At 43.5% G+C, this 27,511-nt stretch overlaps 1 protein-coding gene across 4 annotated transcripts in view; it reads right to left on the bottom strand.

Moving 5' to 3' along the window:
• Positions 1–3,968: 3,968 nt before the first annotated feature.
• The window catches only part of MXD4 (MAX dimerization protein 4), a 37,944-nt gene continuing 14,401 nt past the window's right edge, over positions 3,969–27,511 (bottom strand). For all 4 annotated transcript variants that reach the window (XM_085223604.1, XM_085223605.1, XM_085223608.1 and 1 more), the window contains exons 4-6: positions 10,781–10,895; positions 7,610–7,769; positions 3,969–6,778 (exon numbers count right to left, since the gene is read on the bottom strand). In XM_085223604.1, the coding sequence (XP_085079730.1) occupies positions 6,630–6,778; positions 7,610–7,769; positions 10,781–10,895 (424 nt within the window). In that variant the 3' untranslated portion in view covers positions 3,969–6,629. The remainder of the gene's footprint in view (positions 6,779–7,609; positions 7,770–10,780; positions 10,896–27,511) is intronic.

Raw genomic sequence — 27,511 nt, 5'->3', positions numbered from 1 at the left:
AAAAGCAGGTCACAGTGATTAGCTTTCTTCAGCCTTTATTGGATACGATGCCATAAGTAAAAAAGAGCACCTATACAATTGAACTGACACTGCTGATGTTTTTAAGCATACAATGCACAAAGTTATTCTTTTCTAAAAAAAAAATCTGTTTATTCTTCTGGCCCTGTTTTGGATTAAAAGTCCAGCAGGATGGGAAAGCACCAGCCTGCTCCTGCCACCACCTCACGCTGCTCTGCCTCTGCCATCGCATTCCAGCTCCTGCACACCAGGGCAGTGGCTGCTCTGCACAGCAGCGACACAAAGGAGCAGGAGCTTTTGGAGGCTTACAGAGAGCTGCTCCCTCAGCCTGGGGAGCTGACACCTTAGTGAGCAAAAGCCCCATACCAGTGGCAGTCTCTGCTATCACAAACCCAGTCCTTTCCAGCACCAGTAATTTCAGCCCTCCACTCCTTGACTGTCCATCCATCATAATCATACCATTCCTGCCATGCTGAGATCCATGAAAGCGCCAGGTCGTTCACAATTTCTGGATGTCTAATAACAGGAGTAACTGAAAATTTTGCCACTGAAACTACTTTAAATAACCTCTTCTAGAGCAAGGTGATGGCCATCATGATTTTATTAATAATTTAAGGCTCTTTTCCATTGAAATCAGCTGCAGGAAAAAAAAAAAATCATTTTCTTACTGATAGTCAAGCTTCTGGATTTATTAAATTTCCATCATTAGCAAAATGGGGAAACTTACTTTTCTTATAAATAGCTCACAAGGCATTACAAATGTCATGAAAGAAACTGCACAGGTTTCAAATAGTAGGGGGACTTTCAAAGAAAGCTTTGCTAAAAGTATGGTCTCCTTTGGCATGAATCTTTTCAGTGATTAGTGACTCAGCTTTCTGACAATCTACATGCCATGATTTCAGGCTAAAACTCCCATTTCTATATTTTTAAGAAATCTGAATTTACAACGCAACACTGTTGACAAATTGAAACAAAAGAATGTCTCACACTGCGCTTGAAAATACAGCAACACCATTTGCAAAAGCATTTCAGTTCTGTCCCCCCTCATCTCTCCCAGTAACAAACTGAAATGCACACCTTCGTCTGGCTGTGAATTTCCCATTCAGGACAGCACACATGCAGAACCTGCAGATTGCCTCGTACACTTTTTTTCTACCTTGTACAGAGCCGGACTGATTTCAAGTACAATTATTTCAAACATACACTAATGCATTTCAATTTGCACTTTGTTTTACAGGCTGGTTTGTCTTCAGAAATTTAATAGTGGAAATTTATACGGCACCCATGGTTATAACAAATAACGTTAATGACTGTTAGGGTTACATTGGGCCAACATGTGTAAAAGAAATTTAATTTAAATTGCACTCCAGCCTGAATGCCATAGGATTAATTTGAATTGCTAAAACTCCATGAGCTCCTCATTAAGTAGTCATTAAAGCTATATGAAAAGATTTGCAGAGAAGAAACGCTGCATGCAAATAGAGACGACAATTTAAAAAGAAAAAATGAAACTGAGAACAAAAAGGTATAAAAAATTTGTATTTATATTCTCACAAAATAACAACACAGCACAATATTCCGTGCGCTACAGAATGTAGCGAGCACCACACAGGTGTGCACGCAGAACCTTTACAATGTGGGACGTCAGGAAAGAAGGGGACAGACTCTTTAGCAGGGTCTGTGGTAACAGAACAAGGGGAAGTGGCTTCAAGCTTAAAGAGGGGAGATTTAGGTTGGATAAAAGGAAAAGGTCTTTTACAGTGGGGGTGCTGAGGCTCTGGCACAGGTTTCCTAGTGATGTGGTTGATGCCCCCTCCCTTGAGACTTTCAGGTTGAGGCTGAATCAGGCCTTGATGTAGCTGTGCATGTCCCTGCTCACTGCAGGGGAGTTGGACTAAATGGCCTTCAGAGGTCCCTTCCAACTCTAAGCATTCTATGATTCTATGATTTGGAATGGATTTTCCTCCACTGCAGTCTTTTGCTGGGATTTACAATAGTTGAAATAGAAAGAAGGGCCAAGATGACCAAATTCTCACATATTCTGTTCAGTATTTCCCCTCCATTGCAATCCTAGGCAGTAATGTAATACCTGGATGTTTCTTTGGCAGCTGCCAATTAACAGTACTATATTTAGTTGGTCACTTTGGCAATTTGGCTCATTTTGCTTTTGGTGAAACTTCATTTGTTTTCTGATGCATTCACTCCATTTGTATTTTGGGGAGTACAGATCTTCAAGAGCATCTAAAGGCATTCAGTTCTCCTTCCCCCAGTGCTGGGATGTGCGATTTAGTGGCTGAAACAACCGCCTCGTTCTTGGCTCTTATCACGTACAAGACCAATGGCCTGCAGCAGTAACACAAATTAACAGCTTTCTAAGAGTAAAATTAATATTCCTAGGTTAAAAGCTGTGACATTCGTTTCCACAGTGCTCATCTGCAGGGACAAAATCCCTCACAGGTAGTCGTCACCGAGCGAGGATGGTGGCAACATGGTGCAATCATCACCTCTCTGGGGAGCGGAGGCTGCAGTAAAGGCCTCCAAGAAAAGCAGAATGACGCCCTGGGGCACCGCATGGAGCACCGCTGCAGCCTGGGCTGGCACACAGCTCTGCATCTTCCTGTTCCACTTCTGTGCTTTCAGCACTCAGTTCACCAAAACTGGCCACACCTGATGTACAGTAAGATGCTCCAAATACTGATGTTCATGGCTTTTATTTACTTGTACATCAGGAGAAATAGAGGGTATGGTAGGGATGGGCTGCCAGTTGGACTAAGTGATCTTAGGAGTCTTTTTCAATTTTAATGATTCTATGGTTCTGTGTCAATAAAAAATAATATTGTGGAGGGTCAGGAAAAGCGATAATTCTTTAAATTTTATTAAACTTTTATCAGCTTTTTTTTTTCCCCATCCCAGATGTTAACTGAGAAAGAAGCATTCATGATAGAAACCCATCAGATGAAAAATTCTTGTTGATTTCTGGGGGACTTTTTATGCCTGTCGTATTCTAATGATTGAGTTTCGTACAAAAAAGCCCACAGGATTCAGTCCCAGGCAACAACATGCTGCAGCTTCTACCAGTCAAGCCCCACTCCTTTAGGAAGATAAATAAGCCATCCTCCATGGGATACAAGTTAGGCAGAGCCAGGATGGGAGTGAAGGCATATTCATCCTAATTGCGGCCGAGAATTTGCAGAAAAGTTAACCATTCGAGGTTGGATTTATGCCTCTCCCCTGTGATGGCACAGACTCACTCACAGCGCTGCCCCTGGAGCAGGGAAGGGCCAGCCCCGAGGCCAGGCCTCTGCACTCTGCAGAAAGTCCTTTGCGATGGCTTCGTCTCTGCAGGGCCCTGCCTACACAGGAATGGCGTGGCAGCTGTCATTTGTTCTCTGCTCATCCCTTCCCTGTGTGGTAATGTGGAGGAAGAAAGATGAACGTAGAAGTGGAACCTCACCTGCCCAAAGCACGGTCATGACACAGAGTGGCAGATCTGCCAGCACGGTTGCTGTGTTTAACCTTGGAGCAGCAGCATTTTGTTTCCATTAATGCTGTGGTTACAGGTAATTGTGTGCACACCAATCTATGCATGCATGCACGCACACGAAGCACACACACAAAGATTCAGCTTGAAAATGAGCAAAACCAGGACACCCTGTCCATCCCTAGGTGACCACATCCCGGAGTGCCACCGCCACAGACACAGTAGATGCGCTCTGAAAGGAACCTGCCAGCCTGAATGGCAGCAGCGGTGCTGGGCACGCCAGCCAGGAAACCTGGCACCTGGAGCAGCTGTGGGGCTTCCAGCTGCTGTCCTGAACCGCCTGCAGACAAGGGGCTACATCTGGAGGAAGCACTGCTTTAGAATGGGGAGAAGAGCGCATCAAGAGCATCTTTTTACTGGGATAGCAGCCCCCACTGTAACAACTGGAAAAGTAAAAACAAATGAACCCTTTTTGTTTCCACTCAAGATTATTCGAGTAATTTTTATTGAAAATATAAGATCTACAAAGCCATGGATACCCAGCGTGGAAGAACTCATTAAGTTAGCACATTCATCTTTAAAAGGAAAATTTCAGGTTGACCTAAGGTACAATAATGTTCAATTTAAAATCTTGTCTTTCCTTCTGTAAGTTTCAAATCTCTTTTCATTAGGAGGTTCTGTGCAAGAGCTGCTTGTCACGAAAGGAAACACTTTACAATTCATGAGTGTGTTCATTATAGAATAAATGAACAGCAACAATATACTAGCCTGTTTTTTTTTTTCCTGTTAACAGTCGTATGTTAAAGTAAACTCTTAGTTTTGTGGTTTTCTTTTTTTTCCATGATTTGGAAATTAGTTACATATGCACCAAAGGAGCTAGTAATTTCTGCTGCTTGTCAGCTACACACAATGAGTATATTGCTGTGTGCTTTCCCCAACAACGAGGATTTTAGTAAAATGCAAGGTGTATACAACATAATACCAAAACCTGCATCACAGAAAAGGTTAATTGTTTTCTTATTCAGCTGCCAGAGTTGATAACCTTATGCCCCTCCCCAGAGCCAAAGTAGGGGTGGCAATCCGTTAGGTTATGTAAATTAAACATATACATTTTCCTTGTTGGCAAGTTCCAAGCAGTAAGCGAGAGTGCAAACAAGGATCTGTAAGCTGCCACAAAATGTATTCGTATTTCTACTCGGTGTTGTAAGAGCCAAAGGGAGGACACGTATGTCAGATGCTGAAAGAACAACTGAATCTTTGTTTTTGATCATTATGGTCAGCGTGTCATGAGGTCTTGTATCTGAATGCTAAAAATGGCACCACACTTGGACATCCCATAGCCTTACACAGTACATTTGTGTTTCCCTAGCCACTGAGCACTGGTCTCACGGAGACCCTGACTTCATAAGCTAACAAAATATAGATTTGGGTGCTGAAGAATCAAAAGGAGGGCTTATACAATTAACCCTCGCACCGAAACCTAAATTTAGGATTTTACTTAAAGCCACACTGAATCAGTTGTGAGAGGGTAAAGATATAAACACACCTCTCTACTTCATCGGTAGGAAGGTGGACAACTGACCATTCAAATGGAGGGTCTGGAAACAAAGCTTAGTTGTCCTTTGAACAATGAAAAGGAGAGGCATACATAAATGGTCACCAAGGCACAATATGACAAAGGTGAAGAGTCCCTGAGACTCTGGTCTGGGTCTGTACCATTCCCCTCCCTATACAAGTAAATGAGAACATTTAGGAAAATATAATACAAAATCTCTTACAGGAAATATAGACTACACTTGCTAAAATCACTTCCCTAAAAGTGTTTATAGCTTTTTTCTCTTTTTTTTCTTTTTTTTCCTTTTTTTTTTTTTTTTTGTTTCTTTTTTTTTTTTTTTTTTTTTTAAAAGACCTTCTTTAAACAGGTAATGCAAAGACTGGTCCGTTTTTTCTTACCCGGCAAGCCAAGCTCTAATGACTTCACTAAGCAGAAGTTGTATTAAAATACATCTTCATAGTATTGCTATAATTTGGGTAAATATGTTCTGAACAGCTTGATGAGTACTAAATAAACTTTGCTGTTTTACAGCATACATTTAAATTTTTTGCACTTTTTTAAGAATAGAAAATGCAATTATAGTGTGCAAAAGAAAAAAGGATTAATTATCTTCTAGCTGAATACTGTATTTTTAAGCCATGCCTTCCATAAAAATGTATTGACATGTGTAAAAAGAAAAAAAATACAAGCAAACAGAAATTTCATTTCCCTGCAAGGAAAAGATTAGCTATCACAATCTGGATCACTTGAGTTCTGTATTTTCAGGCAAAGAAATGAAAAAAAAACAACCACCAAAAACACTGAAATGCTTCAATGTCATCCATTCCACAGTAACAGGTCCAAACTGCAGTGCTGCATTCTACTCCTCCTGTTAACATGGATGGAATGATTTGCTGCTGGTTGGATACTGAATACAAAAAAGCAGAAGAAAGTTGAGATCATCCCACATGAAGTCATTACTAGAGCTGGCTTTTCCCCCATTGTGAAGTACAGTAGTGACTTGTAAATATGACCTTTTCTAAAGATCATCTGCATTTTGAAGGTTTATCTGCCTGCTTTACCCAAACAACAACTGCTGAAAGAATTGATACAACAGAGCCTGCTATACAGGGTTCAATTTTCTTTTTTTTTTCCATGTAAAAATACCACAAAAAGTAGTTTTAGGTTTCTGTATCTCTGAATCACTAACATATGGTAGTTTCCATTCATTCTTCCATGTTTGAAAATGGTTTCTGCAAAATCAAAATAATTGTTAAACTTCCTTATGCCATGCTTCCAACAGTTTGAATTTAATACTTCTTGAATGGAATGACAATTTCTTTTCTTTAATTTGCAGTAGAGCTACATCAAGCTAGCTTTAAGTCACAACTGTACCTAACCACAGTTCTCTGCAGCAAACCCATGATTTACAATATCTAATATTGTGGTTACAGTGCAGGGAACCGTGGGTAAGAAACCTCCATGTCAGAGTACTGTGGTTGGGGTTTCCCGGAAGAGTGGCAGTTGACACCTCTGGAATATTCATATATAAGTGCTTCAGTCAGATGGTCCTGAGTTGAACTGGTAACTCAGGCACTATGAGAGCCTGGCATTCAGTCTGCGGGAATGTGTGTAACCTCCATCGCTCGAGCCGCTTTGCAAACTGTAGTGGTCTTCAGCATCACTGGCACTTCCAATACTGTCCATTTCACCGGGTGTAAACTCCATTCCTTCGATGTCTACTTCTAAAGAAAACGTAAGAAGTACATGTTCAGAAACGCAGCTTCTCTAGCAAGTAACTGGGAGCCAGCACTGCCTGTGTAACCAATGTGCAGGTGGAACCCGAATCATTCATTTTCTGTAATTAAAAAAAGCCTGCAACAGTAGCTCCTGAGGTAAGTAGCATCTTCTTCACCTGAGAATTAAAATCCCTTCTGTCCTCACCTACATAAGTACACAGCGTGACATCAACACCAAATGCTGTCCCAGAACCGTTCCAACCTTTCATAGATGCTGGTCTTAAAAAACAAACCAAGAAAACCCAAACCCTCTGGGCTCTGAGCCGTAGCACCACAAGCGGCAGCTCAACCTGTGCAGGTGTCAGCTCACAGTGACTGCGGTGCAGCCATCTGTCCTCCAAGAGCTGCACTGCAACCAACAGCTCCATCTCCCATGGGCCCTGAAAAGGGCTGCGTGTGTGAGTTCTCACTGACAGACACACTGCTAATCAGAACATAAGGAAAGGTGACGGGAGCTCCGAGAGCTCACTCTTAAATGAAAACCAAATGTAGGAAACACTTGGTGATCACTGCACAGAAAATATTGTAACATTTCACAAGAAAAGATGTTAAATAATTTACTCACGCAAACAAGGCAAATAACTGTTTTGCAAAGAATATACAAAAGATGTCGTTTTTCGTTCTGTAGATTGCGTAACAGAACAGTTTTGTCTGGGTTTTGTTGAAAACGTGATCTTAGTTCTAAATTGCGCATTGAAAAATCGAATTTTTTTGCTTCCCTGTTTCCCCCTCCTTCCCACAGCTGCAGGCCCCTCTGGGCAGCCCCCATGCAGTTACCTTGTTCAGAGTCAGTGGATATTGTTGATCCCATACTGTCAGTGCGGATGCGCTCCATGCCCTGCACGGATAGCTGCTCCAACCTGCGTTTGAGGTAGCGGTGTTCCCGCTGTAACTGTTCTTTAATATTCAGAGCTTTTCGGTCCTGTTCTTCCAATTTCTTAAAGAGAGAGAGTATCAGTAAGTCAACAGCTCGCACTTGTGTTAAAGCATCAGTAACTTCAGATCTTCTCTAATCAGTTCTTTCAGAGCACGAATTGATGATCAGACACAATTATTTCTGTTACCACCCTGTAGGGCTCCATACAATTTCAGCTGACCAGTCCAGAAGCGAATTGGTTTCACAGTAAAATACATGGATACAGCAAAAGAAAAAAATTCCTTAGGAACCCTTTTGCCACTAGCAAAAGCTTCTCAGCTAAGACTGAATGATTGTTGCCTTGGTTCTGGGGAACATTTAAATCATTTTGTCAGGCAAAACTGTCACCATCTTCGGTAACTAGCGCACGGCTCCGGTTCCAAGCAGAGTTTTATGGCTCTTTAGGTGAAACAAGAGAGTTATCACTGTAAAGGAACCATTACAGGCTCCTCAGTGCTCCCTGTACTACTATGGAAATTTTTACCATTTAAGAGTGCTTCATTATCAATATTCCAGTATTACTTTATATATGAAGTGGGAGGAATTTACCAACAACTCCCTTCATTCTTGCATTTCTTTTTCCTAGCACTTCTCTGATAACTCTATGATAACCCCCTACAAAATCAGCACTATTAATCCAGTACTTCTCAGCAAACAACCTGTGAATGAGTCCTTTCATGAATCAGCCCCAAATCTTTCCTGTTACTTGAATAAAATAAGGTGTTCATTTTGGAAAGAAAAAGAATACCTCACACTGTGTAAAACGCAATGCACTGTTGGTACAAAGGTAATAGCAGGGATATTCTCTTTTCGGATTTCAGCTGAATGCTTTTCCAATCACTGATAGCTATTTTCAAAAACGGACTACATAACTAGAGAAGAAGTAGAATGGATATGACTGGATCAAAAGCAGGAGCTACAAACAAAACACACACACACAAAAGGCAATTCTTTTAATTTAAGTGATGAAGTAAATTACAAGTTCTGGCAGAAAAAGCACTTATAAGCTAGACCAAATTTCTCTTTGAGCAGTGTTTACATGACCACTGAGATTAGGAGATGTATTGGGAGTGAATACAGCTGCTGCTGACTCTTCCCTACAATGTGAATGAACCTATGTGTGGGTTTCTAGAGGAGAGTGGGGTGGGACAGCATTACAACAAACCACGAGCCAGGTGACTGCAAGGATTCTGCTGTTCTAATGCAACCCCAAAAGCAAATGTATTTATCTTTGAAAATATAATTGATATTACTCAACTCAGCAGCTTCCCACCTGAATGAAACCTAACTTCTGTAGCCTCATTGTAAGCCCAGGCCACAACTACTCAGATATGCATCATACGTAGGAACACGATGTTACAGTAAGCAAATGGGTGAGTACACCCATGTGCACAGCACACCAAATGTGCCCAATTGATCACATTTCCTTTTCCTCTATTTTCCTGGCTGCAGTCCCAAACTCTAACAACTATTTTGGGAATGAACTTGGTGATTCATATCCAGGAGACCCAAAACTGTCCGATTTCTCAGGGCAAGTTTCAGTGTATGGGCGTGCGTGTGAAAAGTTCAGAACTAATTGCTGTGTTGGAAGGGCCGGGGCAGTGCCTGCTCTGACAGTGCAGCTGGGAGGTGGCTGTCCAAAAGCCTGCAGACCTGTTGGAGGGGAGCAATCAGGCATCAGAACAGTGGAGGTAGGTTCAGTTAGAATCTCAAAAAGAAAACAAAACTTCAGTTTCACTTTTGAGAAAAGCAGTACTTGGTACCGTGCATGACAGACTGGGAAAGAATCCGTTCCTAGCTTTGTTATCAGCAGCTGAAATGTTAACTGCATGGCTAATCTCTCACACTTGCCACTTGTAAAAACAGTTTTTCAATTTGTATGCATAAGCCCATGATAGGGGGGCAGCCCGAGACAAAAACCACACGCAGTGCCTTTCATGCATGTTAGCCTAAATTATAAACAAGCAGCCAAAATCTCCAATGGTCAAAACAGGGGTTGCTCAGCTGGAGTAAACGTGCTTACAAGAGCTGAAGAAGGAGCTGAGTAACCTTGTTTACAAGAATGCCTTTGCTTAAATTCATCCTTAATGCTTCCTACGAATTACAGCCATTTCTGCAATTGCACTGAATGTCACTGCTGTACAGCAGCAGGCTGTTCTCCAAAATATTCCCAGACCACTGGCAGCATTCAGCCTCTCACAACACTTTTTACTTTTCTCTTTTTTCCCCTCTAACACTGAAAAAAATGCCGACAAATAATTACAGTCCTGGACACGGCATCAGAAACCTGTTCTTTAGCCTTCTGCATTTAAATATTATCATCTATCTGTGTTTCCATTCCCCTGAAAATGATGAGAGTGAAACTACGCTGTCTTAGGAAAGAGCAGGGCTGAGGAGGGATCTCCTTTGTGTTGTCTGTGCACACATCTAACCTGTACTGTTGCTAAAGCACAGGTGAGGTTTCGTTTTGGTTTTCAGCTGGTGGCTCAGGTGTTGTTCACACAAAGCATGCAAAGGGAGTGGCAGCTAACAGGAGATGAGATTTTATTTTTGGTTTCTTTTAAGTGATTGGCATATGCTCCAGGATCTGGTTGCTGGAGTATGGGATGAGGGTGAGACTCATTAGGAGCTATAATCCCTTTGACTCCGTTAGTTATTTCATTACCAGTTATTGGTATTTTTACACTGACATCAGTGCAGTACAATGCTACTTTGCTCAGTCCTTAAAAATAAATACATTAATCAAATAACATCCATGATATACATATGTTTTAATACAATGTAAACCATTAATAATCACAAAACCACCATTTTATATATCTGATACTGCAAAGCACATAAAAAACTTGATACCCTGAGTGAAAACTAATGTTCTAATGAGTGAAAACTAGTGCTTCTAATACAGACCAATAGAGCCAGAAGATCAGACATATGGATACAGATCTTGTGTGAAAATTAAAACTACTCTCTATGGATACACATTCTGGAAGATTATGCTTAAAAAATGTAAAAATACAGATGAATGTTTTTACCTTGATATGCATCTTAGCTCTTTTCAACAGACTTAGAGTGGTGTGTCTGGTGCTGTCCGGCCCAAGAGGCACAAGCTGTTTTAGCTGTTCCAAATATAGCCGGAGTTTCGCCCGTCTGCAATTATTAAAAATGAAGAGTGTTGTAGTAAAGTTGCACTTGAATAGCATATCCTATATGCAAACACCATCTGTTTGCAGGATCTCTCTGCAAAACTCAATTCAACAGTGGCTTCCTCTCCCCTTCCTTTGGCAAAGTTTCAGACCAAAAGGTCACTTGAAATGTAGTAATGCTACTTGGCACACTCATACACTATTTTCATACCTATATTTGAAAGCAGTTTGCTCAGTCTGGTTGTTCCCAACTTAAGGAAGGGGAATTACACCCAGAGAAAGTAACTCAACCGAGGCTGCACATTGAATCTGTGGTTGAATAAAGAAGAGAAGTGGAGACTTCACCCCAACCTGGGTGGTTTTCCAGCTGCGGGAGGGAGCAGAGGCTGCACACCGCAGCTCCCCACTGCCCGATGTGATGGCTGTGCTCCTGCACTGCAAGGCACGGCTGCTTCCAGCTGTACCTCTCAGCCCTCACCATAGACCCTTTTTGCTCCTGCCCAAGCACGAACCCACAGCCCACTATGAGGGAGCCAGAACAACACTTGGAGCAACACCAACGAGCTCCAGCAGCATCAGGTCCATCGCTCTCATTCAAGTGATACCATTACCATTCCCAGCAACTTCTCTCCTGTATTAATGGCATCAAATCCATTGGTAAAGAATGAAGATAAGCAAAGTGGCATTTCTACAGCTAACTGGTTTCCAAACTTTTTGTATTTCTTTAAGGAGGCACTGGCAGTACAACATTCCATGCAACTCTAACTGCCAAAGCAAAGCAGCAGCAAACCAAAGAACGTTGCACCTTTCAGTTTTACACGATGGAAATAGATTCAGAAGCACTTACATGAGCAACATCTGTACCATTTTCTTTCCACCAGCCCAGACTGAACAAAGCAATGATCTGGAGCATGCCTACAGCCCCCACACAGCACTAATAATAAGCGAAGCGGATCACAAGTGTGACATGAATAATTATCTGTTTCCAATATGCTATATGCTGCACGAAGGAAACAAACTGTGCAGGAAATGTAATGCTCCTGGTCAGGACACTCAGAACAAGAATTCAGCATCAGTATCTGAAATGCAACTTAAGAGGATTCAGTGTAAACTGAATGACAAATGACATCGTATCTGGAATGAGTACTGTAATACAAAAACCTGAGAATGAGTGGGGGAGAAAAAAGCAAAATAAAACCTAATGAAAATTCAGTGCTGTAATGACGACACACTGACGTGTAGTTCTGGCTGTCTGTAAATTAGTGGTGAATTAAGTATGAATTCAAAGAGCATTTCTGTAGAATTGTTAATTCTTTCTTCAAGTCATTTAGGAGAAAGCGGTTATTGGTGGAAGTATGATTCAAGAGAGAACAGATGCCACAGTCTTTGTTTAGGGCTGGGGCTTGGTTTGTATTCAAGGCTCTACACCTAACAACCAAACTGCTTTTGTTTCATGCACAGCCCCATAGGTGGGAGCAGCCCCAGCTGAACACCCCTGGGACTGCTGAGCTGAGCCACGATGCTGACCTTTACAGCAGATCCAAAGGATGAACTGCCACCATCGGGGGCTACTGGGAGCTATACAGAGAACACAGGTTAACACTTTATTTCTGTTTCTATAGCCTTTAATAGCTACCTGTTTTTTGTGTGTATGTATTAACTAAAATCTTGCTTCGGGCACTGAATTCAATCCATCTTTTTGTTTTCTAACTGGCCTCTAAGCATGCATGCAGCCATTGCGTCACTCGGTACAACTTGGATGCAACTCTATTTAGACAGCTGACAGAGAAGTGGGGACTGAGGATAAAGGAGGATGTGGCAAGAAAGAGGACAAGAAGAGCACCCACGTGGCAAACAGAGAGTTAAACACACAGACCAGAATGACTGCTTGCCATAAAGAAAGTCTGCTTCCTGCAGGATCACAATAAGGGTTTGGTGCACTTTGTTAGCACCCGCTGGGGCAATGAGCAGAGATACATCCAGTGGGCGAGGCTGTGAGCCTGGGTGAAGCACTGTTCTTTTATGTCCTACGCAAAGCAGGCAAAGCAGGACTTGGCAGCAGCGCCACAAAGAGCATATGACTGAAGTTAATAAGAATATTTTAACTGATCAATGAGAATAATTAAAAGGAGCTCGACATTAAAATAATAATAATGCCTTAAAACATTCTCTACACTAACAACAGACAGCACTAAGTGTAATAAACACACCTTGCTGAAACACCCACTCTAACTTCATCTTTTTTTGTGAGTGTAAACAAGGAGATATTTTCTTTTATTCTTTTACTCATATCTTTACATAAATGTTTATGTGGCTAGTTCATGTATTGTAACACAAGAGCATCATCAATGGCCTGGATTATGGACACGGAAACTCCACCCTGCCACAATTACTAAATACCCCACGTTTTTTAGTATACGCATCTTGGAAAAAAACCCTCTAAGAATGTAAGAGAGCACTGCTGGCATGTTGCAGTAACAGATCACAGCAGCAGCAAGGGACTCCGACTTCACAGCAGATAAATTGTCACACACAGGATCTGTCAGCACTAACTTCTCCCTAGCTGCAGGGAACCGACAGCTTTTCCTCCTCAGCTGATGGGAGCCACCCAGAAGGCAGCCGCAGAGGTGATCACAGCCTGAGCCCTTCGTGTTCTGTACATCAGGCCACAGACTCTACCTAGAAAATAAGCAAAAAGCTGCCTGGTCCAAGAGGAGCTGGGGAACAGTCCCTGTGCCCGTGATGCGGCTCAGTGCAGTAATTACACTGCTCCAGCTCCAAAACATGACACCTTCGCCCACACCACACATGATGTCAGGCGAGTAAGCCGATGCCTAGAAAAGTACACGCTTTTCCCCTCTCATGTGGATGCACAGAAATATTCCCCTCATTGCTGCTCTTGAATTTATCCAAGAACTTAAGGACCTATAACAAGCCTCCAAAAATTCACACACTCGAGCTGTGTGGAGGGAGTGAGGTGTTGAGAGAGAAGCCAAGTGATCCACCTCAGACACTGTGTGTGCTTTTCTGCCTGAAGATGAAGACATGTCAGATGGTTAAGACTCCATAGAATCATCACAAAATCACAGAGTGGCAGGGGCTGGATTGGGTTATGAACTCAAAGCCCATCCAGTCCCAAACCCCTGCCGTGGGCTGGTTGCCCCACACCAGCTCAGGCTGCACAGGGCCAATCCGGCCTTGAGCACCTCCAGATATGGGGCACCCACAGTTCACTGGGCAGCCTGTGCCACAGCCTCACTACACTCTTAGTAAAGAAATTCCTCCTCATTTCTTCTCAGAAAGAGTGGTGAGGCATTAGAATACGCCTCTCAGGGAGGTGCTGGAGTCACTGTCCCTGGTGGTGCTCAAGAAAAGAGTAGAGATGGCACTGAGGGACATGGTCAGTGGACATGGAGAGGATGGGTTCACAGTTGAACAAAATGATCTTGGAGGTCTTTTCCAACCATAACGATTCTATGATTCTATCACTATCAGATTGCATAAAAAATCGGTCACCCTCCTGTTCATAAGCTCCCATTAAGTACTGGAAGGCCGCAGTGTCCCCTTTTCCAGCCTGAAAAAGCCCAACTCCCTCAGCCTTTCTTCATAGCAGAGGTGCTACAGCTCTCTGAGCACCTTCAGTCTTTTCCTCATGAGCGAGCCTATCACATGGTCCTGTAAAGCTCTACTAACAGTTAACAAAACAGAGCTATAGCCCCTCTGCATTAGTCAAGGCTCCCCTGGGGCAGCTGTCCTACAGCAGGTGGGTGGTTCACACTTCCATAGAAATGACAATCACTTTTTGACAGGCACCATAACAGCTATTGACTGGGACTCCCCTGAACTGGCACTGAACCTGTGAAAGCAGCACGGGGCAATACTTGCTAAGTACTTCAGCCAAATGAACCTGCCAGGCCAGAGGGCCACGTGAGAGGCCTACCTCAAGGCACCAAGCCTAGGTGTCCAGACAGGATGCCATGCCCAGCGGTGCTGGAGACTCCCCCACAGCACTTCCATGAGAAGTTCACTTGAAGGCCATGCTCTGCTGTCCACAGACTCCAGAGAAGGACGAGGAGCCACACTGGCTGGAGGGGCTCGGATTTACCACTCTTTTAAGACAGGCTGCTGTGCAAAAGCACATGAGGATCTCTGACTCTAACCTATCTCAAAATTGCATAAATTAATCTATTAAATAGCAGTCAAAAAGCTTCCCCATAGGTATGAAATTCTGGATGCAAATACATTTACACCAAGAAATGGAATGCTATGCTGCAGAGGGGGAAAGAAAAAGAACAAAAAGTCTATTGTTTGCACTGGGTAATCTTAATTCCAAGAAAACTGCAACAATTCCAAGAAATTCCTACAACTTCTTGACGGGTGGTTGCAATGGGAACAAAATATTCCTTGGTAAGGCCAAATAATGAAATAAGAGGCAATGGCTGTGAGGTACATGATAGGCATTAGGAAACAAATGTATTACAAAGGCAGTGCACATGCAGAATAGGTTGCTCAGAAAAGCTGCACAAGTGCTGCTGCTGGAGGTTTTTCAAAATTCACCTTGACAAAACCACAGTTTTTCAGAGGTCCTTCCAATCAACACTGCTGTGACTGTATAAATCGGATTGCTTGGAAAATCATAGCATTTGACTCACAAGATTGCACTCACATAGCAGGAAAAAAAAAAAAAAAGTGCAGTTCAAACTGCCAGTCTTATCCAATACAGTGCTGTAGGTTTGTGGAGTGACCTGATCCACCTACAGGCTTTCCATGGGAGCTCTCCGTAGCTTTTTTAGACACAGCGTGGTAGATAGAAATAGCCTGCAGACAGTTAAAAAGTAGGCAGCAAAAAGCAAAAAGCTACTTCTCAGGCAGCAGCTGCACCGCTCTCTGTTGGCGGTGAAAGTACGTTTCCTAAACCACACAAGTACAAATCAAGAGACCTAAATTAGGGTCTGTTGTTTAACCCATTGATCTGCACCAAGTCAACAGGAAAGGAAAGCTTTCCTTTGGCAATGCATATCCAAAGCAAGCTGTTTTACCCTCCCTGTGGCATGCTTCAGCCAGGCCTAAGTGAAATTACACGGCACAGACACTCATGACAGCTTACAGGGTGGCAGTGAAAAATGCTGCCATGTCCAAGCATGTATGTATCACACCACTTTGGTGGGGAAACCCACACAGACAGAGCTGCTGACAGCCCTCCACACATCTGTGATAGGAAGCACGGGGCAGGCACGTCCTCCAGGCTGCACTTGAAGACAGCAGCAGCAGTTCCCACTGCTGACATTGTGCTGCTCACTGCCTGCAGAAAGCATCAAAATGGCAATGCTCATCCATTGATTCCTCAGCAGTCACAGACAAGAGCACAGAGCTCAACAGATACAGGTCACATTCCTGACGGATCCACCTTGTGCGTCAAGACCTCAGTCCACGTCCTCTCCAAGTTAGAAGAGTGACTCTCTCACACGTACACATTCTTGAGTTGACTCAATGGCTGTAATAGGGAAGGGCTGACTCTAGCAGCAAAGCTTGATGTCCCATGGTAAGTCCCAGAACAGCCCTGACTACTCCATACCTACTGACCCCTACCAGCAGATTGCCCAGGCAGGACACCCTGCTGTCCTGGCCATACTGAGGTGTGTGCAGCAAGGATCTGAAAGCATGTATGGGCATGAAACACTGCCTGCTTCACAAGAAGGCCTGAACTGTGCCTTCTGCAAGATGTTTTCAGTGCTAAAAATGCTTGCATGGCTGAACATGTGTCTGTATTTCAGAAGTCCCAAATTTAGTCTACTAGACTAGCTGTGTCTAAGGAGGTTGACATACTCTTAAACCAATTGCTAAATATATTTACTTGGAGATGTTTTGCAAACAAAAGAACACTACAGATCAAACACTCAAATGACATTGAAAATGCAGTCATTAGAAGCTGCACTAGTAAAAACAACAGATATATTTGAAATAGGTGCAAAAATTAAAAAAATCATCATTTCTGAACTTCATCTATTTCAATCCAAGAAACAGATAGCTTCAGAGCCTGCCATAATGTAAGCCTTGTCCTACCTCACAAGGAAAGCCCCCAGAGTTTTTAATACAAACAACCTCCACACTTCAAAAAGAAAAAAAAAAACTATTACAGGTAACCCGAATAAAAATTCTGAAATAAATCAAGGAGAAGCAATATTCTTACAAACTGGACAGAGTCACTGAAGCATTTCAAATTCCTCCTTTCGTGTTTCACATTTTTTTCCACATTTAAACCTATCCTGGTCCTGTGCTGTGCAATGAAGTTAATATACACAAGTTTAAATATAGAGCAGTTACTAAATTTTTCATTGTTGCACAATGACTAAGTAATCTGGATTAATAACATACCTAGGATAAAGTCAGAGAAGGATCTCTGCACCAAAAATTCACTTCTGGAGTCAGATATGCAGATTCTGGAGTCCAAGTACTTCGCGAATCAAAGAGGTTTGGGGTTGATCCCACAGCTTCAGCTCAGAGACCATTGCAGTGAACCATGGGGTTTGCTTCCTTAAGAAAAGTGATTCTATCTGCCCACCAGACAAGAAATTCAGCATAAAATACAGAAGTGAGCTAGCTAACTGCAGTCATGAAATACTGTGTTTTTACAGGAAGACTCTTCACAGTTTTATTTACGAAGAGCCACCACCTGTATGGGGAGCAGTAAAGTTTTAGAGAGAATCAGCAAATGAGGATCTCTTGTGACACATTCCGGTCATGTCCTCTAAGTAAAGAACTTCTTCCTAACATCTAACCCAAATCGCTCCCTTTTAGTTTTAAGAGTCCATCCCCCTCCTGCTTATAAGGTTCTACAAGAGCTCCATCTCTTTTTATTTTTTTGCAAAACCCCCTCTGAGTGGTGACAGAATTTTGCTACTGATAACTTTATGATGCTGAAAACAAAATGTTTGCATGTTATTTTCTATATTCCTGGGTACCATTGTAGGTATATACAATGTAGATACAGACATAATTATATACCCTACTGCTTAGCAGGAGTTGGTATTCAGGCACACCTGCCTTACTCCTCCATAAGATAACACTTTTCCTCAAGTATCAGGAATGATATATTTACAGCTCTGCCACGCTTTTAATAAGCTACCAAAGATGATCCTGCACCAATTAAAATGTATTTGTTTACACAGGCATTTAGAGAGATTGTATCTACAACTTCCATCTTAAGGAATTAAAGAAACTCCATTATAGCAAAATGTTTCTGAAGAAACCTTTCTATTAATGGTCCAGGCAGGATTTAGAATATCTCCAGAAAAAAAGATCAAATACAATGCAAGATAACAGCTCTCCACTGAAGTATAAAATCTTGCCTCTACCATATTTTCCATATTTATTTCAGCCAGAAACACTTTCAGTACTTTTTTTTCCACTCTACAAAGGATACCTCGAACATATTCCCAGTTTTTCAATAGAGGCTCATATTCAAACTGCACAATCTACTTCATCTACACAACAAATTTACTTTAGTGAAAAGGAAAGAAAACCTCTTAGTATTAAAGCACTGTACCATGGCGAGGCACCCAGTGTGCCGCACTTGGACATTCTGATTGCTTTGAGATGTGTGAAATATTTGCTCACAGCTGAGTGCCTCAGAGTCAAAAACAGAAAATTCAGTAGTGCCCTTGCAGCAAACTCTTTTGGTTTTTATTATACAAGGAAAAAATAAATCAAGCAAATAAATCAGCGTTCTGTAGATGTACTTCTCTTTGAGCAAAGAACAAAATGCTGGAATTTGTGCTGCAGGTGAAGATTCATAGGTTTGTTCCAAATCATATTTTTTTGCCTTTGTCTAATACCCCCACAGGTCTCTCTATCTAAATTCAGCGTGGAAGCACAGGAAGGTACAGCGGTAACAGATGGAAAAACCTGCAAGTGTCTGATCAGAGGGACTTCAATGCAACACCCTAATAATCTCCCTAAATTGGAGAGGCATGGATTTGAAGGATGGACTGGTCAGTGGATTAAGAACTGGCTGGCTGGCTGCAGCCATAGGGTTGTGATCAATGGTTCTGTGTCAGGGCGGAGGCCGGTCACAAGCGGTGTCCCTCAGGGGTCGGTCTTGGGACCGGTGCTCCAACATCTTCATCAGTGACACAGATAACGGCATCGAGTGCACCCTGAGCAAGTTTATGGATGATACCAAGCTGAGCAGTGCAGTCGATACATTGGAGGGAAGGAAAGCCATCCAGAGGGACCTGGGCAGGCTGGAGAAGTGGGCCCATATGAAACTAATGAGGTTCAGTAAGGACAAGTGCAGGCTGCTGCACTTGGGTCGGGGTAATCCCAGGTGTTTATACAGACTGGGAGAAGAACCTGTTGAGAGCAGCCCTGTAGAGAAGGACTTGGGGGTCCTGGTGGACGGGAAGCTGGACGTGAGCCAGCAGTGTGCACTTCCAGCCTGGAAGGCAGCTGTGTTCTGGGCTGCATTAAAAAAAGGTTTGCCAGCAGGGAGAGGGAGGTGATTGTCCCCCTCTACTCAGCTCTTGTGAGGCCCCATCTGGAGTACTGCATCCAGGCCTGGGGCCCCCAGAACAAGAAAGACACAGAGCTCTTGGAATGAGTCCAGAGGAGGGCCACTAAGATGATCAGAGGGCTGGAGCACTTCTATGAAGAAAGGTTGAGGGAACTGGGCTCTTAAAGAAGAGAAGGCTCTGGGGGACCTCACTGTGGCCTTCCAATACTTGAAGGGAGCATATAAACAGGAGAGGCAACAGCTGTCTACCAGGGTGGATAGTGATAGGACAAGGGGGAATGGTCTTAAAGTGAGACAGGGGAGGTTTAGGTTAGACATTAGAAGGAAGTTCTTCACACAGTGGTGACACACTGGAACAGGCTGCCCAAGGAGACTGAGGATGCCCTATCCCTGGAGGCATTCAAGGCCAGGCTGGATGTGGCTCTGGGCAGCCTGGTCTGGTGGTTGGTGACCCTGCACATAGCAGGGGGTTGGAACTAGATGGTCATTGTGATCCTTTTCAACTCAGGCCATTCTATGATTCTATGAATCAGCACAACAGCCTACTTTAGCATGTACCAGGAGTTTCAATGCTGCACCTGCATTTTCAGTGTCCTGAATATTTTTGTGTCTGTTTCTCTAAATCGAAACTGGCCAGACAGCTCCGGAAGCGAGGTCAGTGGTCTTTGGGTGCTTCTGTAGTGTCTGAATAGAATCATACAACCATCTGAGTTGGAAAGGACCTTTAAAGGTCATCTACTCTGATTCTCCTGCAGGGACATCACTTCCCTACAAAGGCAATGTCTGCAAGACTATCTTGTAATCACTACCTTTGAAAGAGCTCTGAGCTTGGCTATCCACATTTTCTTGTGAGCAGCGGTCAGAAATGAGTGGTGATGGTTCTAATTCTTACACCACAGAAGACAGAAGAAAACATCTGCTGCCTGTCATAACGCTTACCGCTTCCCAACTCAATGTCTTCTGCACATTTTCACTCTGAAAAATATTTACGTTCTCTACATCCCTCTACACCAATGCACACTGCAGCATTCATAGTGTATTCTGTTTACTTTCACTTAGTGCCACTTCAGCCCACTTGCTGAGCCAAGACCCCACGCCTTTAACTTTGCTTTTTACCTTCCAAAAGTCGCAGCTCGTTCATGTTTTGGAGTATGTTCATGTACCAGGCCTATTCCTACATCGTTTAGCAAACATAAGTTGAAGGAAATACCTGCAATACCACAGATATATAAATTTTTGGCCAGGCACAGATGTTGGCAGCAGCGTGCAAGAGGCTAGCTGGGGACAGGTGAACCTGGCTGCTTTGGGAGCAGGAGGCTCTGGCTGCTGATGAGAGGATACCTGGCAGGCCCTGCTGTCCACCTTGCCCTTTTCCCCTCTTTCTCCTTTGCCTGTCCCTCCAGCCTCTCCTTGTCCTGAATTACGAGCATCAGTCTTCATCAATGTTCCTTCATCTCTCAGGGTGACCACAAGCAAACTTCCAAAGCTCTTTGCACTCTGGTTGCCACTGGAGGGTGGGCTGGGGAGGCCAGAGCATCTCTCATGGCAGCAGACAGACTGCTGAGGGCCCCAGAGGCACAGCAGAAGACATAAAATCCCTACGGTGCAGTTAGTGCTTGTTACCATCTAATTCCTCCATCTCCTCCCACTCAAGTCCTCCTGCCACTGTGAGCTGTCAGGGAAGTGTGTGAGATGTGACACTGCTGTCTGCCCTCCAATGCTCTGTCGTTTGCATGCAGACGAGCCCCACATAGGACAACATCCAAATGGACTGCCTGGTTTCCAACTAGGACTGTTCCTCCTATGGACAGGGCGAGCAGTATGCAGTCATGCACAACAGTAAGCAGTGAGAGCAAGGCTCAGGAGCAGGCAGGACACAGCAGCTCTGCCTGGTGCCAGCCATGGTCACAGGGGAAACACAGCCCCAGGCTCAGCCTCAGGACCTGAGGACAGGCATCTGATCACCCTCACCTCCTCCCGTGTGCCTGCACTGCTGCTCTCTGCAGCTGGGCCTTGCCTCTGTTTTACATTGCTGTTAGTGAATGGCAACCACGGGGTTTAACAGCCCTTCACTGTCTCAGGTCTCGGAGATAAGTAACTGAAGCATGCAGAAATCTGAGATGTGCTTCTCAGAAAAAGTCAATTGGAATTTACAAGCTCTAGAGGGACTCCCAAAAGCATCACAAGCTAACAATGGCAGCTGGATACCATTTGTCTTTCCTGGATGGTGACCATCTCAGAGTCGCACATATAGGATTCCCCATTCTCTGACCAGAGGCAGTAAAATCTCTGACCTTGCAAGGGTGTGAGGCAACAGAGATCTACCATTATGGTAACTGCTGAAAGATTTCACCTTTGCAGAGATTTGTTTTTCCCTCTGTAAACAAAACAGGAGTGATTTCAACCTAGATTTAGTATTGTAACCTTCTGGTTTTGCTCATCTACAGAAAACAGCTTTCTGCATTTTAAACCTTCAAACTCAATGTCAAACAAGTGTGAGTAATCCTTACACCTACAGAAGAAGAATTTCTGTTTCAAATGTCTCCTATTTTTAGCTCTGTTATCTACTGATTATCTTTTAACATTTACCTCCCGAACACTTTTGAGCAGTAGCAGGAGATGCCGCGCAGCACAACAGGCAGCGTCACGCTGCACCTACCTAACACAGGCAGACAAACAATGCCTGTGGGGAAACACAAGTGGTGGAAATACATCTGTACATACCTGAAAGTAGAGTCTACAAAAAACAATCGACTGTGTTTTCACTAAATTCATTTACTGCTTTTTGTTCCTCCAGCCTCACACTTCTTTGTTTCACACATTAAAATGCACACATTGCAACTGAATGGTCCTCCTAAATGAGACCTCTCCAATCCATCTGTCTTACTGGCACTCGGGTTTCTTAGATTATTCTGCAGGAGGACTTAAGATTTGGAGTTTGTCTGTTACCTTAGAACAGCAATAGACCAAATTAGATAAGGCAGTGCCACTGCAAGACCAGCCCATCCCAATATTGAGTGGCTTTAATTCCCACTTGAAATGACATGAGCTACATGCGTGCACACACACACACACACACACACACCCCCCTCAGAAACCCCAAGAGTGGATGACAACTCCGTCTGTACACAAGGGCAATGCTCTTTGGTCTTTGGCAGCAGTGAAACACACTATTCCCTCCTCTTCAGCAAATCCAAGCCTCCTGCCACAGGTTTGCAGTTCTGCTTTCATTTGCTGCCTTTCCCCATGCTCTTGTAAGGAATTCATAGAGGAACTGCAGAGCATAGGGTGAAGAGAACTGCATTTACCAAAATGAGGAAAATCTCTGTTACGACTGGGGAGTTGTTCTTCAATTATCAGACTGTTCCCCACATCAAAATGCTAAACAAGAACATCATGTTTCAGGACAGCTGCCAACAGGAAGGATCTTCAAAAAAATTAAAAAAAATAAAAAGGGAAGGGTGGGGGGTACAGTGCTCAGAGAGGCACAGAGGAGTTGAGCTGTAGCACAGCACTTAGTGAAGAGAGCACAGCTACAAGGTCCAGTAAGCTTCTCCTGCCTCACTTTATACCTCCCTGCAGACCTGGTTGTTTTATACACACGCCAAGTGCAGGGAGAAACGTGTTCAAGATTTATATTTTTTTTTTACATTGCTGTATGATGCCAAATTAATCGAGAGGCAAGTCAAACTGAATTATTTTAGCTAAATTGAAACCATGCATTGGCTTCACACACCGAGTGTGAGGTCTTCGTGTGGCAGACAGAAGAACTAAATGGCCTTTTTTCCTGCTTGATGATAAATGCAGAGTGTGAGGCCAGTGTCCCTGGAATAACAGATACCTGTGGCTGTCACTTAACTGTCTGCTGTACCTTTACATTCAAATGAAAAGGAAACATCAGGAACCCAGTTTAACCCTAAAGGGCACCTCTAGCCTAACAAACACCATAGGAACTCCACCAGGCATCACAGGCATGAAACACCCACCACAAGAAACTACCGCTCCCACCACAGCTCTGAAGCAGCCCTATCTCCATTTAGGCACCTATCAACCACCTTCTCAGTCTCACAGGTAGGAAGCTCTGACTGGGAATTTAAGTACTAGAAATGTTTGTTCAGTGCTACTTCTTACTTCCATCTTTGCTTGTGCTGATACTTCCTGAACTGTATCACAGAAGTATTAAGGTTGGAAAAGACCTCCAAGATCATCTAGTCCAACCATCAAACCATCCCTACCATGCCCACTAACCCAAGTTCCTCAAGTGCCACCTCTACCCTTTCCTTGAACACCGCCCAGGGATGGTGATTCCCCCACTTCCCTGGCTAGCCTGTTCCTATGCCTCACAATGCTTTCTGAGAATAAATTTTTCCTAATTTCCAACCTGAACGTACCACAGCTTCATGGCCATTCTAGAGTTGGTAATGATGGCAGCTTGAGCATGCACGAGCAAAACTAATTGGCTTTTAGGGGAAAGATGTGGTGGGCTTTGCTGTCTTTATTAGTGCAGACACTTGAGATGCCTCCAGCAAGGCAGCTGGGTGCTTCTTGTCCCTGCCAGAGACAGCAGGGTGCCTGCTCTAGCCAGCCTAAGACTGGCTCTGGTCCCAAGTGAAAACACCAAAGCAGAAGAACAAAAGAAAGAACCCTGAACTAATTAAGAACACACGTCCCCATATGTCCTGTTGAACGTCCCAAACTCTGCTACTGAAACCCTGTAATTAGAGGTGGATAGAAAAGACAGAGTGTAGGTGCATATATAAACAAATACAGAGAAAGAATTAAATACACCAGCTGTAATTAAATATGGTCTATTCCAAGACTACAATGAATTCAGAGTTCAGCAACACTTTTGTAATATTTCTCCCCCAAAACAATGACCCAATCTGGTGCCATGGGACAGTGCAGAGTTGCAGATATCTGACAGCCCTGCCTAAAAGCTTAGATGTAGCTTGCCACAGCACATGTAGTGTCTTGTTTATAATGCAATTTCCGTTCCATTTCCTTTTCCATTGAATGGTACAAAACTGACTATCTCTGCCAGACAGGGTGCAGTTGTGCAGAATATGAAAGTGATCCATTTTGAGATGGCAAGGTTTGGAATGGCTCTTCACAACTCTCCCTCCTTCCTGCTTCTCCCTTCCTCACCCTAATCCAACCCTAATTTCTTAAAAGCAGTGTTCTGAAATTATCTGGTAATAGAAAAAAAACAACTTGAAGCTTGGACCCATTTGCCGTTTGAGTATGTAAATTCATGCAATGGGAACCAAGACACCTGACAGCTTATTTCAAATACCTGTCAGCACCTAAACCCAATAGGTGCTTCTAGCCAAACATACACAACCAGCTCCCAAATTTCCCTACGAGAATTTATTTGCTCCACCCACACTGTTCATTTCAGCAGTCAACACAACAGCACTTACCTATTGGGATGAAGGCAGCTTTGTTCAGGGAATTAGAGGGTTTGCCACCTTTGTGCTTTGTAAATACTAGCTACCCTGGTACGTACGACACACAGCATCTGTACAACTGATACCTGCAAACACTCCTGACTTTAACAGCAACTGCTGAGTTCTGACAGCAACTACATGCCATGCAGGCCCCTCATTTAGCATCCTGCATCTTCATTCAGTTATCTGAACAGAAACATCCACAAAACAAAGGCAGGTAAATTTGTTAGGCATTAATCCCAAGGTGCCCATTGGGAGGACAGGACTCAAGCATTTCTCCAGCTTTTAGAGACTTTTCACCACACTTAGAGGTAATCTTTCTTCTGAGCCTTCCGCTTTCTTGCTGTCAGGTAAAGCTTAGCTCAGGTTTTCTTAATGTAGGACAGGCAGCCTGTGACTAGAGTTATTAAAGTTAGAAACATTGCAACAGATGACCTCATGTACATGTATCCAAGCCCACACCTCTTCTGTATCAGCTACGTTGATCTCCACACGCTACATAATTAGTTACACTAATTTATATAGAAAAAAAACACTTGTGTAACATAAGCTAGGCTTAACGAGTAAAACTAGTCACTGAGCCACCTTGCTCTGATCTAGCAGGATGCACACAGCTCTACAGATGCAGTTTCCATCTCAGAATGCAGCACTCCACGAAACCCCAGAACAACCCTCTCCTTCCAAAAATAGGCAAAGAGAGACAAAAAAGGGAAAATCTCATCCGTTCTTGTGAGATGCACTTTTTAGGACAAGAAAAGTCAGTTTTAACCAGATCACATGTGTGGGATTTTTGGTGTTTGTTTGTTTGTTTTTCAAAAAAAAGGCTCAAATTAAACTGCTGTGAAGGAAGAGCATTATGCTTTTTTTATGGTTATGATCCAGTGTCTGAGCAGAGCTTCCAGAACCACAGCTGCATGCTCCATGGCACGCTGTACTACCACGTGTGTTGAGAAGAGAAATAGACTGGGAATTAATTGGTCTGTGAAGGAATTCTGTGCAGCCAATCTAAGCCATGGCCTGTTATGCCCAAGTGTTTGCCAACAGACACCAAAAGGGGAAGGTGGCATGATCTGCAACAGGAAAGTGCATGCTGCTCAATTCGGAAAGCAATGCATTCAATCTGGGACCTGGCCACACTGTACTCAGTACTCCAACAGCATAAACATCCCATGGAAAAGGGACTAAAATAGAGCTGGAAGTGCCAACACAGCATGCAGAGGAGAGGATGGAACAAGAACCCCACAGAAGAGCATCATCTCCTGCGGACTAAGCTGGTACCTCAGTGTCAACCCCAACCAGGGACACTGGGTCACCACACACATGCTCAGAATATGTCTGGGAGACATTAATCCACTCTCCTGCAAATCTGGTGCAAGGCCTGAGCTCAGCGCCCATCTGGCCTTAAACAGCAGAGCCATGCTACTGGTGTATTCATGAGCTCTGCAAACTGTGTTAAGCATCGCTGCTCCCAGTGCTCATCTGAGGGCTTCCACAGAGATGTCAGGTTGGGATTCACTCAAGGATTCCCATTGTGTTACGCAGGCCTAGCTTCAGAGACAGCTCCTTAAAGCCCATTAGCTGACTAAATACATTAAAAAACAAATAACCAAGATCCACCTTACTTGCTAAGCTTTAAAGGCACACTGCACTTGCAGAGGTTGCCAGAGAAGTTATGGGAGCTCCATCCCTGGAGGAGCTCAAGGCCAGGCTGAATGGAGCCCTGGGCAGCCTGATCTAGTGGGTGACAGCCAGCTCATGGCAGGAAGTTGGTTGGAAGTAGATGATATTTAAGGTCCATTCCAACCCAGTCCATTCTGTGACTCTATGACTGTCTTTTCCATATCTAATTCAGCAAATTTCTTCCTTCTCCTTAACAGAGGAGCCACCAATGAACATCTCTTCTCCTGTTTGCAGAGGGCAAGCACCAAGCTTTTGTCTGAATGGTTGAAGATGCCCACTGACCTCTGATTTGTACAAGAGCAGCCCACTCTTCTTATCATGGTGGCTAAGAACTGGTCTGGTCAATTAGCAGATGCTGCGAGCATAAACCACCTTCCACATAGTCCATTAGAGGCTCAGAGGAAAAAAAGCATGCGCTAGGTTTCTCAGTCATCTTCCCTCTGCTCACTGTCTGTCTGGATAGGAAGTGGAGAAGCCTGAACCCATACTGAGGCCCTGTAGTTCAGCAGGAAAAATGACATGACAATTTAATAAAGAGAGTATTTCAGTCAATTTTTCATCACTAAGTAAAAGCTCTGCCCAAAGCACGAGGATGTGTATGTCTATGACACCTGGAATACAGCATTCTTTGCAGATTAATTCCTAAGCTTCATCTGATTAATGCACCCCTCAGAACAGCAGTCTAGATGGGAAAAGACTTTTGTTGGGAGTGCATGGCCAGTGTCATGTTGCTGTGGGCACTGAAAAGACTATGCTGGAATTTACAATGGCTACTGCAGCATGTTGTGCACAGCAAGCCATAGGTCTGAAATCTGCTGAATACCTGAGGTTGAGGAAAGGTGAGGAAAGAACAGCGCTGTGCAAAGCTCTGAACATCTGATTTCATTGATTCCATGGATTCATCAGGCTGAAACACATGGGACAATTCAACAAAACCAAAGGATTAAGCTTTCAGTTCTGGGGGTTCAGTGTTTTAAAGAC

The sequence above is a fragment of the Meleagris gallopavo genome, chromosome 4 (genome assembly GCF_905368555.1).
Source record: "Meleagris gallopavo chromosome 4, MGAL_WU_HG_1.1, whole genome shotgun sequence".
NCBI lineage: Eukaryota > Metazoa > Chordata > Aves > Galliformes > Phasianidae > Meleagris > Meleagris gallopavo.
The sequence above is the reverse complement of the archived record's forward strand: the minus strand, read 5'-3'. Positions and strand labels throughout refer to the sequence as shown.